Below are 11,874 nucleotides of genomic sequence, written 5' to 3'. Positions count from 1 at the left end.
ATCAATATCAAAACAATTCAGATCATTTTCTTGAGAAAACTTTTGTAACTCGGGGTCCTGGGGGTAAAATGGGAAGAATTGGTAATTTTGAAGGCCCAGGGTTTTGAAAATCAATTTTGAAAAGTTTAGTAATCAAATCTGGATTGACAATTTTGGAAATCAGGAGTTCTGGATCTCAAAATGGCATGCTGTGCATTGAAGTGGTGTGAAATGTTCATGCGATGCTATGCAAAGGCATGTTTCCTGAAATGTCCCTTTGAATTAGGAATTAGGAATTTGGAATTCTAGCTTCTTTTCAAGAGTAGGATTTTGAAATTTTGAAGTTTGAAGACATTTATGAGTCTAAATAGAGAAGTTTTGAGACTCGAGAATGGAATTTAGGACTTTCTTCAAGGTTTAATCTTGGAAAATGACCATTTTGCCCTTCATTGGTTCCGGAGAACTGAAATGTGATGATTGGTGGAGATGTCAAGAAGGTGAGTGAAAATTTGGGGTGTTTACAATGAGTCGTTGGATAAAAGAAGACCTGACACACCCATTCATTCTTTAGTTATATCAAGAGAGAGGATATGAAGTACAAACTTTGATAGACAATGTTGTTAACAACTATGCTTCTCGAGTGGCAATGGCTCAGCGTCTGCGGCCATCAGAGTTAGGAGACATGGCTATCAAATATTGTCCTAAGTGGTAGATCCCAAAACAGTTCTCTTTAGAGCGACCTTAGCTAGTCATTGAGGTTATAAATTTACATAAAATAATAAACCCTCGAACGGTCTCAGTTGTTTATACATTTTGTCCTGTGAGTACCCACATGTCGATAATTACCGAAACAAGATTATGATGTTCACTATGCTTCTTTGAACTAGAAGTGATACACAACTTATATCAATCTACGATTCATTCCAATCAATTATGATCGAATGTTATGAAATATGATAGTGCATATGTTAGTCTTGTTCTCTTATCTAATGTTGTTACACCTACCAGGCTTTCATGAGTCTGACTAGTTTTATGTGATACAAGTGACGATTAAACAGATGTTACAGGCAATGGCGTGATGACACAATGATATAAAGAACCCACTGTCTCTGTTGTTTGCTCTTGAGAATGTTTTGTAATTTTGAATAAGGACTTTTGTATAACGCTAATTTTGTCTAAAACCTTGTTTAAATCTTCATAGTTTTGCATGGGTGTATGAAAATGTAAACCCAAATCCAAGATATTTGGGGACCCAATTTGTTGGTTGAAAATTTTGCCTGTAATCAGCCCAAGATTCTCCAACTTATTCTTTTCAAATATTTTTTGAGTTGAACTATCATTTTTTACTATGAAAAGTGATTGATTATTAAAAGTTCAATTTTTTTTCTAAAATTTATAAGTTCTGGATTTTGGGGTGTTACAATGTGAATCTCTTTGGTTTGATTTTAATCTTTCGGAGGTTCACAAGAAATTTGTGTGAATAGAAGGAAGCCTGTGGAAATTGCATGTGAAAGATAAAATGATCCTAAATAAGCTAGAAATTGATGATTTTGGGTATGCAAAGAATTGTGATATATTTTTAGACATTTGCGAGAACATGTATTGAAGGACAATACGATCATTTTTTCATATTTATTATTAGTTATTGAGATTATGCTAGCTGACCTAAGTTGAACATTCATTGTTGGTTTTGGATTTGTTGAGCTTATTTTACAAGTTCAAACAAGCTCTTTAAGGTGAACATAAGCAGCTTGTACAAGTATATCCTCTGGTAAATAAATAGAGGTTAATGTTTTATTGTGAGAAATGTTTTTTTTAATTATTAATTAATAAATAAAAACAGTTTTTTTTTGGGAATAGCTATCTGAGGCTACACAGACTCCTACTATAATACAAGTAGGGTGGGCATCGGGCTGGTCCAATCCATTTACTATTAGACCGGGTTTGGCTCAATTCTTAATGGACTTGGGTTTGAAGAGAGGCCCATGGACCAGCCCATTGGCCCAATGGACCAATGTGAAGCGGGGCCGGGTCCAGACGGGCTTGAGCGGGCTCAAATAAGACGATTTCTGCACAAAAAATCATAGCCAGCTGTGTGCAATTAATGTGATTTGGTGTAATTAATTATCTTTCTCCTAAAATTAGTGTAATTAATTAGGTAATTAAAAACAATTAACAAGTTACTATGTGATTTCTAATTTTCATAAAATTTTACTTTTTACTTTTTTTATTTTTTATAACTCAGGCCCTGCCTGTTTCGCTAATGGACCAAGCCGGTTTCTGCCCTAGCCTAAAATCCTAACCCAAACCCGGCTCATGGCAGGCCAGGTCGGTTGGCCCATCAGGCCGCCCAGCCCATTGCCCACCCCTAAATACAGGGCTATGTAAATTAATCCCATAGTTATCGAAAGCTTCTTGCTACATGAGGAAGCTTGCTTCAAAAGCCAGACACTTTTCACTTTTCAAAAAAAGGGAGAAAACTTTGGACCACTCGTTCCTGAATTATGTGACACTCAATTCTTTTGGTAGGAAGGTCGTTCTCCATATCAATTCATTTTGGCTCTTAATGTTTTCCTCTCACTTCTTGTCACTTTTCACTCTCTTACGTTTCACTTCATATGTTTTTCATATAAAAAAATTATAATTATTTTATAACAAGCTTGCATGTTTGTTTTATTTCTATTTCAATTTATATTTATGTTTATGCTATCTTTTATTGGCTTTTGCCTATGCGTCATATTGCTTTTTATGTGTTTCCTTTTCATTTTACATCCACTTGCATGATCTCTTTACAACAGTATCCTAATTCCCAATTTATACTGCTTTTTAACTGGCTTTTTTATGTTTCCGTTTCACGCACTTCTCGTATCCATTTCATTTCTTGTTAACTCTGGTTTGTCCATTAAAAAAGGATCAACTCGAAGGTTCCTACGTAAGTGAGAGAACAAGGATCCTAGGTTTTTATTTTTTTATTTAGGCTTTTCTTGTGAAGTTTGGTAAACGTGAAAAAACAGTGATCTCCCTCACGCTTGGAGAGCGAACTTTCGAGGATTTAAGCAGTTTCCGGTGGTGACACACAACGCACAGAAACTCAGTGGGTTCCAACTCCCTGCTTCCAAACCTAAAACTCTCTCTCTCTCTCTCACACACACACACACACACGCACACACACACACACAACTCTGCGAGCGAGAGTTCTAAGAGCTCTATTGAATCCACTAACGTATTCATTACATCAAAACCCTTCACCCCTCAATCCACCATGCATTGCATCTCTCCCACGTCTCTCATCATCTCCCTCCCGCTCTCTACACAACCCCCAGTTCAGCACTCTCCCAGAGAGACTAACGCGAAAACTCAAATAATCCCCAAAAGCCAGCGACCTATTCCTCAAGTTCAAGCTCACGGAAGACGAAGGAGAAGAAGAAGCAGAAGAATCAGGGAATACCCAACAAACCTCTCGTGTTGAAGCCACCGAGAATGGCGTCGAACCCCAACTTGAACCCGCGGCGGACGCCCAACAAATCTTCAATAAGATGAAAGAGACCGGAATGGTCCCGAACGCGGTAGCCATGCTCGATGGTCTCTGCAAAGATGGTCTGATTCAGGAAGCCATGAAGCTCTTCGGGCTTATGCGGGAGAAGGGGACGATCCCCGCAGTCGTAATCTACACTGCCGTTGTTGATGGGTTCTGCAAGGGCATGAAATTCGATGATGCAAAGAGGGTATTCAAGAAGATGCAATCCAATGGGATCGTCCCCAATGCGTACAGCTATACTGTGATGATTCAGGGATTGTGCAGGGGGAGGAAGTTGGACGATGCCTTGGATTACTGTCTGGTGATGCTCGAAGGTGGGCATTACCTGAATGTGGCAACGTTCGTTATGTTGGTCGATGATTACTGCAAGCAGAATAGGATGGGCGAGGTGGAGAGTGTAATTGGGAGATTGAGAGAGAAGGGTTTTGCTTTGGATGAGAAGCGTATCAGGGAGCACCTGGATAAGAAGGGACCATTTTCCAAGGGGATTCGGGAAGTGATATTTGGAAAGAGAACCTTGTAGGCACTACCTTAGACCGCTTTTCTTGCATGTAAAAATTCGGTTGTTGCGAGGTATGTGCTCATCGGAATGTTGAAAGAGAGACTTTGGCTGTTAGACTAATTCAGAAGTTAAAAAAACCTTATTTTCCTTTCCTGTTATGAATTCGATTCGATTAATGCCAACCCAAAATGGCTCTGCGATCAATTGGATCTGTTCTCTTTTGTTTTTGTGTTTTATGGTAAGTTAGTATCAAATTTCCTTTTCGAATTGAGCTCATTGTGTTATTTACTCTATCTGGGTTATAATTGTTAACATCTTCTTTGTAAAAGTACGCGACTGTTGGTATTGCTGTGCAAAATTTCCTTGCTGAATCCTTCATGACATTCATGTTATTATTTTGATGGTGATACTACACTGAATTTAGCATCTTATCTCCTTGTGCACTCGGTGTCAGTTTTTCTTTTAAGCTGTCATTATTGACAATTTTATCAGTAAATATTTCTGTGATTTTATCTTTGCTTCCTGTTGGATTTTCTCTTTCCTGTTAAAACCTTGTTAGCTGACCCTTTTTGAGCTGGGTGCTTGCTTTCCAAGGAGGTTGCTTTGGGCCCCTGACCCCTTCCTAGGGCCATTGTGTTTGTCTGGCTGGTTTCCTTGAAGTAGAGTCAGACCCAAATATGTAGAAAGCAGCAGTACATTGCCACCTGATCGCTGATGAACTGTCCCAACACCCTTTCCTAGCGGTGCCTTGTTAAAAGATGATTCCACTCGGCATGTTCCGAAGGGGAGAGGAATCATAGCATCACAGTAAGGAATCTTATCTACGCTCATGGACAAGGAGAAGGGGAAGAATGGAGAATGATTTTGAGATGGTGATTAATTCTAGCATGATTTGGTGTGTAATCTGAGCCTCTTCAAAAAGGGCCTCTTCAAAGAGGTGGTGCAATCATATTAGAGTACACAAAGGGATATCCTTAACCCAATATGGATTTAGCTAGTATCAGTTCACTGGACATTAGCACTTCTCCCTTTTTATTGGTTTTTGTGTGTTCCTTTGATGTGTCCTCATCACCTTTTGTGTTGCTTCACTTTATTTGTTGAATATAGTTACTTCCCTTTTCTGAAAAGGAAGAACTATGAAAACATTCCTCCATGAGAAGTTTGAAGTTTTTTTTTATTTGGATGATCAAGGTAATGGAGCTTCATTTATCATGGATATTCAATTACCAAGTTAATATCTTTGAGTCATGAACCATATGCATGTATTCTATCTGTCATAATGTTGTTTCATTTTATGTTAAACAGGGTTGACAACAGGCCAGCCCAACCCATATTTGGAAAGATCTTGCCCTGGTCAAGCCCAGCCAGCCAAAGGGCCAGGCCAGGCCTAATCCCAGTCCAAGGTAGGCCAAGGGCCCAAACTCCGACCCAGATAGGTGGGGCTCCTTGATAGCTTTGAATGCGTAGGCAAGAAGCTAGGCTGAGCTGGCTCAACCTGGCTCTTATTTGTCTAGGTTGACCAGCCAGTTGATGAGAAATGGGCCACAGGTCAATCATGCCCAGCCTGGCCTTCCGGATTGGGATGGGTCAATGCTCAAAATGACTGCCCAAAATCCAGATGGTTTGGGCTGCTGAGCCCGATGATCATCCTTATTTGGAGAATGGTAATGAGTTTAGTTTACAAGATAATAAGAATTGCATGAACTTGGGTATCTCTTCTGATTGCAATATTTGAAGGAGTTGGACTTTTGTAATGAGGCCTGGTGGAGATAATTGTGAAGCAAAATAACACTTAATAGGTTATATCATCTAGAGATTGATGAGATTAATGCTCTAGGTGTTTGCCACCATAGAAGAATCTTACAAAAGTGTTGATGTGATGGTCACTAACATTACAAAGAGAAAGCATAGGCGAGCACTATTCAAGTGCTTGCATGTCAGAAGAAACCACTTGTACCTTTGTTTTTTTTTCTCCTTGAGGCTTTTTTTGCATGAGGCTTTTTGCTTCAAGAATGTAGGCCATAATTTATGTATAGTATAAGGATGACAATTATTAACTTTAATTAGTAGGCCTTCGGGTGAAACACGACAATAGAGAGACAAATTTTTAGAATAAAAATCCTGACCTCTTGAGGTTAAAACAAAAAAGGGTCTTGAGAGGAATTTCTCTGGGAAATTTTCTACCTGTGTTTGACACAACAAGGGAAAAGCAAGGATTCCATATGGTTTTAAAGAAATTTATCTTCCTTGCAATCAAAATCACTAATGATATCTGAAAAGAAATTTCGAGTAGCCTTGAATCCATTTATAAAAAATATTTCTCTCTCTCTCTCTCTCATAAAAACCATGTTTACTTTCTAGTTTTTCATTAGTCATAGTTTCTTACATACCACCTCACATTGAGCACTAGCAAGAAAGTACAAGGAAGTTCTTGGTGATGTGTTACAATCCTCAAGCTTGTAACCTTGGATCTAGGTGGAATCAAAGGGAAATGAGGGAGAATTGAATAGGCAGAGGTAGGGCGGCTAAGAACGTGTTTAGATGGAATAAGATGAACGACTATGATGAAGAGGTGAGTATAAGTTGATGATCTCTAGATCTTAGATGGATCTAAACCCTAGAGCCTCTCTAACACTAGGTTAGAGCCAATCCTACACTAGAGAACTAGAGTAGGCCAAGAGAACTCAAGAAGAGTGCTCAATTGATTAATTGTCAAAAAATTGCAAAATGAAGGCTAGCGGTCCTATTTATAAACTCTCTAAGCTAAGGCTTCTTCTAGAAGCTATACAAGACGTGCTTATTACAAGACTTCTCAAAAAATCTTCCCAAAAGATCAAAATACCCTTGAATCCCTTTTACACCCTCCACATGGATTATAGATCCTAATATAAGGATGTCTCAAACCCAAGACCCAATTACAAGATCATTTAACCTATTTACAAGCTAAATGGACCCAAATACATATCCCATGTTCAAATATAAGTGGTCCTATCCAAGTGGATCTAGCCCAAGCCATGGGGCTTGTAACAATCCACCACACTTCGATTTGCCTTGTCCCTAAGTAGGGATGTCAACAGGTCTGATGTAACCTGATATCCGACCCGAATCCGATTGGGTAGCCAAATTCGGATCCGATTTGGATTCAATATTAATTTTAAATTGAAATCCGAATCCGATTAAAACCTGAATCCGACTAAGATCCGAATTCGATTAGGTGTAAATATCGGGTTTTGGACTAGTTTGATCCGGATTCAGTTCTATCTTTTTCCATCCGACTCTGTATAAGATCCAAATCCGATTAGGTCAGATCCAATTAAGTCAGATTCGGTAATGCCTAGATCCGACCCGTTGACATCCTTGTCCTCAAAGCAAGTACTTTGGAACGTAAAAGTGTAGTTTTCCTTGATTGTGCTTGTAGCCTTCTTGCATCCAAATGTACTCAAATAGGTTTTCTTTAGGTCTTCCCAGTGTCTCTTCTCGTGTAGTCTTGTTTGGATCCAAGCTCATCTTTAATTATGGTGTGCGACCCTCATCATAATATCCAACCCATTTACATGGATCAACCTAGTTACAATTAGGGTTTCAACCAAACTTACACTTTAATTGGGTGAAGTGAAGCTTTGGTTCTCAAACTCATTACATCATAAGGAAACCCAACATTGTATCTTTTTACATATATTCTCAAGCACCCAACATATAAGAATTATTACGAACTACATATGATTGTTTTATTTCTATACTCTACTAGAGTGTCACCACTATTCCTAGGTGCAAATCCCCGGAATGCATGAGTATGGAATTTTGATTAGAAATGGTTTTCTTCCACTTTCTACCCTTCTCTCATCACCACACCCATGTTTGATTTCTCTGGTTGGTGGTTCCTTGCAAATGTTTTGGTACAATCTTGCGCTTATCTGGCTTATTTGTCTTTAATTGACTGGCCTTAGTATGAATCTTGTTATTGGCCACATAAATTTGATATGGCCCGACACTCATAAGGTAGGAGATTGTAAGTCTCTTCTCTATCTCCTCTCTTTTTCTCTTATAATCTTCCGCTATAGTTGTGTACATGAGGTCACCATGGTGGTTGGGTTGCCAATTCATATTACAAAGTGAGCATAGATCATGCCTATAGTGCTCACTATATGTTTCTTTTGTATGTACAAAATTTACAATTTGTAGAATTAGGGAAGACTTTACATGTTCTTCATCTTCTTCCGTAGTTGGATCCATAAAGAAGGAAATAAGATTGACTTGATCCAATATCTGATCCATATCTAAGCATATCTCAAATGGCCCCACAAATAAGTATGGTCCACATCTTCTGGTACTTGATTTGTGACCCATTGTGCCTTTCGATCTTCCCATATCCAATCATACCATGCACATTCACATGTTGAGAATTTTGCCATCATCTTCTTTAGGTCCTCCATGAACAATAAAATGAATGCATCCCGTTTCAAAACATCTGCATCAGAGTGTATAATGGAGATGTTCAATGGCCTCATGTAGGAGTTTCAAACGCTTAGATTCCCATGGTTCAACTTTTATAATAATAGTGAATGAAAACGATCTTTTGAAAAATGATTAGATCTCCCAATCCATAATTCCAATGGCGGTGCTACTAGTGGCATTTGAAAGTAGACACAGAGATCTATCCAGCAACCAAATTCCACACCTGAACTCCACATCGACTGGTCACGACAACTGCACAAAGTTGTACTAAAAACCGAGATTGATACACAATTTTCTGCTGCTGCAAAATCTGCTCTACTGCTGTAAGAGGCCAACCAAATCTAAGCTTTTCTGAAGTGAAACTTCAAATTTTTTGCTTTAGTCACTTTCCTCAAGGTCTTAGCTAGGTTCTGGGTTTTTTTGGGGATTTTAAGAGACCATTAAATAGGTGAAAATCGGTATACTACAGGGTTCAGTTTCTGTGACAGAATACAGTTTTATCAGTCACCAGAAACAAGTCTTGGGCAAATGACAATATCTCACGATCTGGAAATGGTATTGAGGTGATTCTTGTGAGGTTTGAACTAACTATCTGCAAATTTTTTGGGATTTTTCTATTATTAGGTTAGGATTTCCACAACTGTACACGTTTAGGGAATTTTTGGTTCTGAGAGTTCTGGGATAGAGTAGGTTCAGGACAAGGTTTAATGAATCCAATAGTTCAGCAGCTACAGAAGTGCAATTTTAAAAATTCAAAACTCTAGCAGCAACTAGACTTCTTCAACAATCTTCAGTCCAAAGTTTAGGATTTTACCACAAATCTTTCCTTCTGAACTCAAATCTTCAAAATGGATCAAGTTTTGGTATAATTAACAGAAACAAAAACTAGATCTGAATCTATACTGACTTTGATCACACTTATGAGGCTAATCATAAATCCAGTTTGAACGAAATGAATTCTAAATTGAAGCTCAATAACTGAAAAATCTATCCTCCAATTTTCAGCCTCAGAAGATACACAACCAATTCTCAGTAATCCAATCTCTGGGATGTGTTTTCTGTAATTTTCTGCTGCAAAAAAACTTCTAAAACACTTTTACGGTCACTTTCTTGTCAGATTCCGCTGACAAATGTCCCAAATTTTGGTGTCTTCACTCCACCAGATGTGAAGTATGATAGATCTACGATACGGAAGCTCGTTCTCACCTTGTAGAGGCAGGAGAGCACTTTGATTTACTCTGATCAATTAATACAACAATAGCTTCACTGTAAAAAGCAGGATATGTGCGGAATTTAACTTTTACAACTTCAATTTCCACTCTATTTGTCTCAAATCACCAGATCTACCAAAATTCACTTTAATTCTATCATATTTCAACTTCTACACACTTCATTTGGCCGAACTGCCTTGAAGAAACAAGATCTAATTGAATTTCATGGTGAAATAGGAAAATCTCACAAATTTGAAGCCAAATTCACGCCAAATGAGATTGATCTTGATGAATCGGCTTGAGTCCTCTTCGATCTGATCTGGTAGTTCTCTACGAAACACGATATGTAGATCTCTCATGAATTATAAAGCAGCACACAAATTTCTCCAATCTTCACATAAAAATTAGCTACAAGTTTTTTTTTTTTTTTTTTAATCTAAGTGGCTTTTTTGGTATTTTTAATGCTCATAATAGTAGCTCTATGCTCTGATACCAAATGATATATGCCTCAAGCTTGTATCCTTAGATCTAGGTGAAATTAGAGGGAAATGAGGAAGAATTAAATAGGGAAGGGGTAGGATGGCTAGGATCATGAGAGGTTTAAATGGAATAAGATAAACATATGTGATGGAGGAGTATGAGATGATCTCTAGATCTTAGATAGCTCTAAGCTCTAGAGCCTCTCTAACATTAGGTTAGAGCCAATCCTATACTAGAGAACTAGAATAAGCCAAGAGAACTCAAGAAGATTGCTCAATTGATTAATTATTCAAAAGATTACAAAATGAAGGCTAGAGGTCCTATTTATAGACTAGAGTCAATGCTTCCTCTAAAAGCTGCACAACACCTCTATTACATGGCTTTTCAAAGAAGCTTCCCAAAAGACCAAAATACCATTGTATCCCTTTTACACCCTCCACATGGATTATAGATCTTAATACAAGGATATCCCAAACCCAAGACCCAATTACAAGATCATGGGCTACATGCCTTTCTTGCTTCGGTCTTGTAATAATTTGCTTTGGAAAGACAAGCCACCGGATTGGCTACCCTCTCATGGTGATCTTTTGTAAATTCATATTTCTTTAGTATAAATTAGCGGCAAACCCCCAGCGTTCTTGTTGAAAAAAAGTGTTCTGATCCAAGTGGATTTAGCCCAAGCCATGATGGGGCTGGTAACATGATGATAGTGTATGGATGGAGGGTGTGTGCTCTAGGGAAAGGGAGGAAGGAATTTCATTTCAAATCCAACTGAGAGTTAGTTTTTCCAGGAAGAAGAGCTTGCATCCACAATTAACCAAAATGCCTTGAAACTTGATTTTGAGGACTTTGGCATATGCAGGGCTTAATGGGATTGTGAGCTGCTCTCTAAAAATGGTTAGGAGGCACCAATACTCTATGATGGTTTGGTCCAAGATCTGATCTTTCTTCAATTCACAACTACCAAGCAAGTAAACACAAACTTAGGAGCTGTAGAAGAATGGGATGAAGTTAAATTGCATATGTGGCAATGGTCAATGATATTGTCATTAACTCTGTGCAGTGTACTGTATGCGTTGACTATTTTTTTTTTGTATGCATATTTTATACTGATGAAGTTTAACAATTTGTGAATAGGATGAAATCATTTTCATTTCCTTCTATGAATTTGATGGATTAAGAAGAAATGACTAAAGAACTTCAGATTCTTAAGGATGAAGGACGGAGAGTGGAATTTTGGAATTAGTGTCCATTTTCTTGTTGTTGGTCAACCAGATTTCTAGTATTTGTGGTGTTTGGTTCTTTTCATGGATCTATATGGTACCCTTAGCAAATTGGAATTTGACAAACCTTGCTGCCAATAAGGGGGTCTTGGTATTTGAAAGATCCGGGTGGGTAATTGAGTAATGAATACAAAATAGTGGCTTTAATTAAAGGGGGAATTGATGGTGGAAAGTATGATCATGGAAACTAGGCTTTTTTGGAGTCTTTGGGCTTGGAAGCACATATGCTAGTGTCAAATGGGGCTCTTATTGTGGAATAGTTTGAGCCACACATTTGGGAACTTTTTAGAGAGGGAAAAGATAGGCTTGCAAGAGGAACCGCTCTTAAAAAGATCATCCGATATTTTGAAGACTTCTGTTGGATACCAGCAATTTTGCAAGTTGAGTGATGGATATTAATTGTAAGGTCCAAGAATGCATAATGCA

At 38.2% G+C, this 11,874-nt stretch overlaps 1 protein-coding gene across 1 annotated transcript; it reads left to right on the top strand.

The window, feature by feature from the left end:
- Window positions 1-3,235: 3,235 nt before the first annotated feature.
- LOC149828057 (Pentatricopeptide repeat (PPR) superfamily protein) lies at window positions 3,236-4,223 on the top strand. Its single transcript, XM_090018630.1, has one exon. The coding sequence runs from the start codon at window positions 3,516-3,518 to the stop codon at window positions 4,038-4,040; it is 525 nt and encodes a 174-aa protein (XP_089874756.1). The 5' UTR covers window positions 3,236-3,515; the 3' UTR covers window positions 4,041-4,223.
- Window positions 4,224-11,874: the final 7,651 nt, after the last annotated feature.

The sequence above is a fragment of the Nuphar pumila genome, chromosome 10, assembly GCF_984573655.1.
Source record: "Nuphar pumila chromosome 10, dmNupPumi1.hap1.1, whole genome shotgun sequence".
In the NCBI taxonomy this organism is placed as follows: domain Eukaryota; kingdom Viridiplantae; phylum Streptophyta; class Magnoliopsida; order Nymphaeales; family Nymphaeaceae; genus Nuphar; species Nuphar pumila.
Note: the sequence above shows the minus strand (reverse complement) of the source record. Positions and strands in the feature narration are given on the sequence as shown.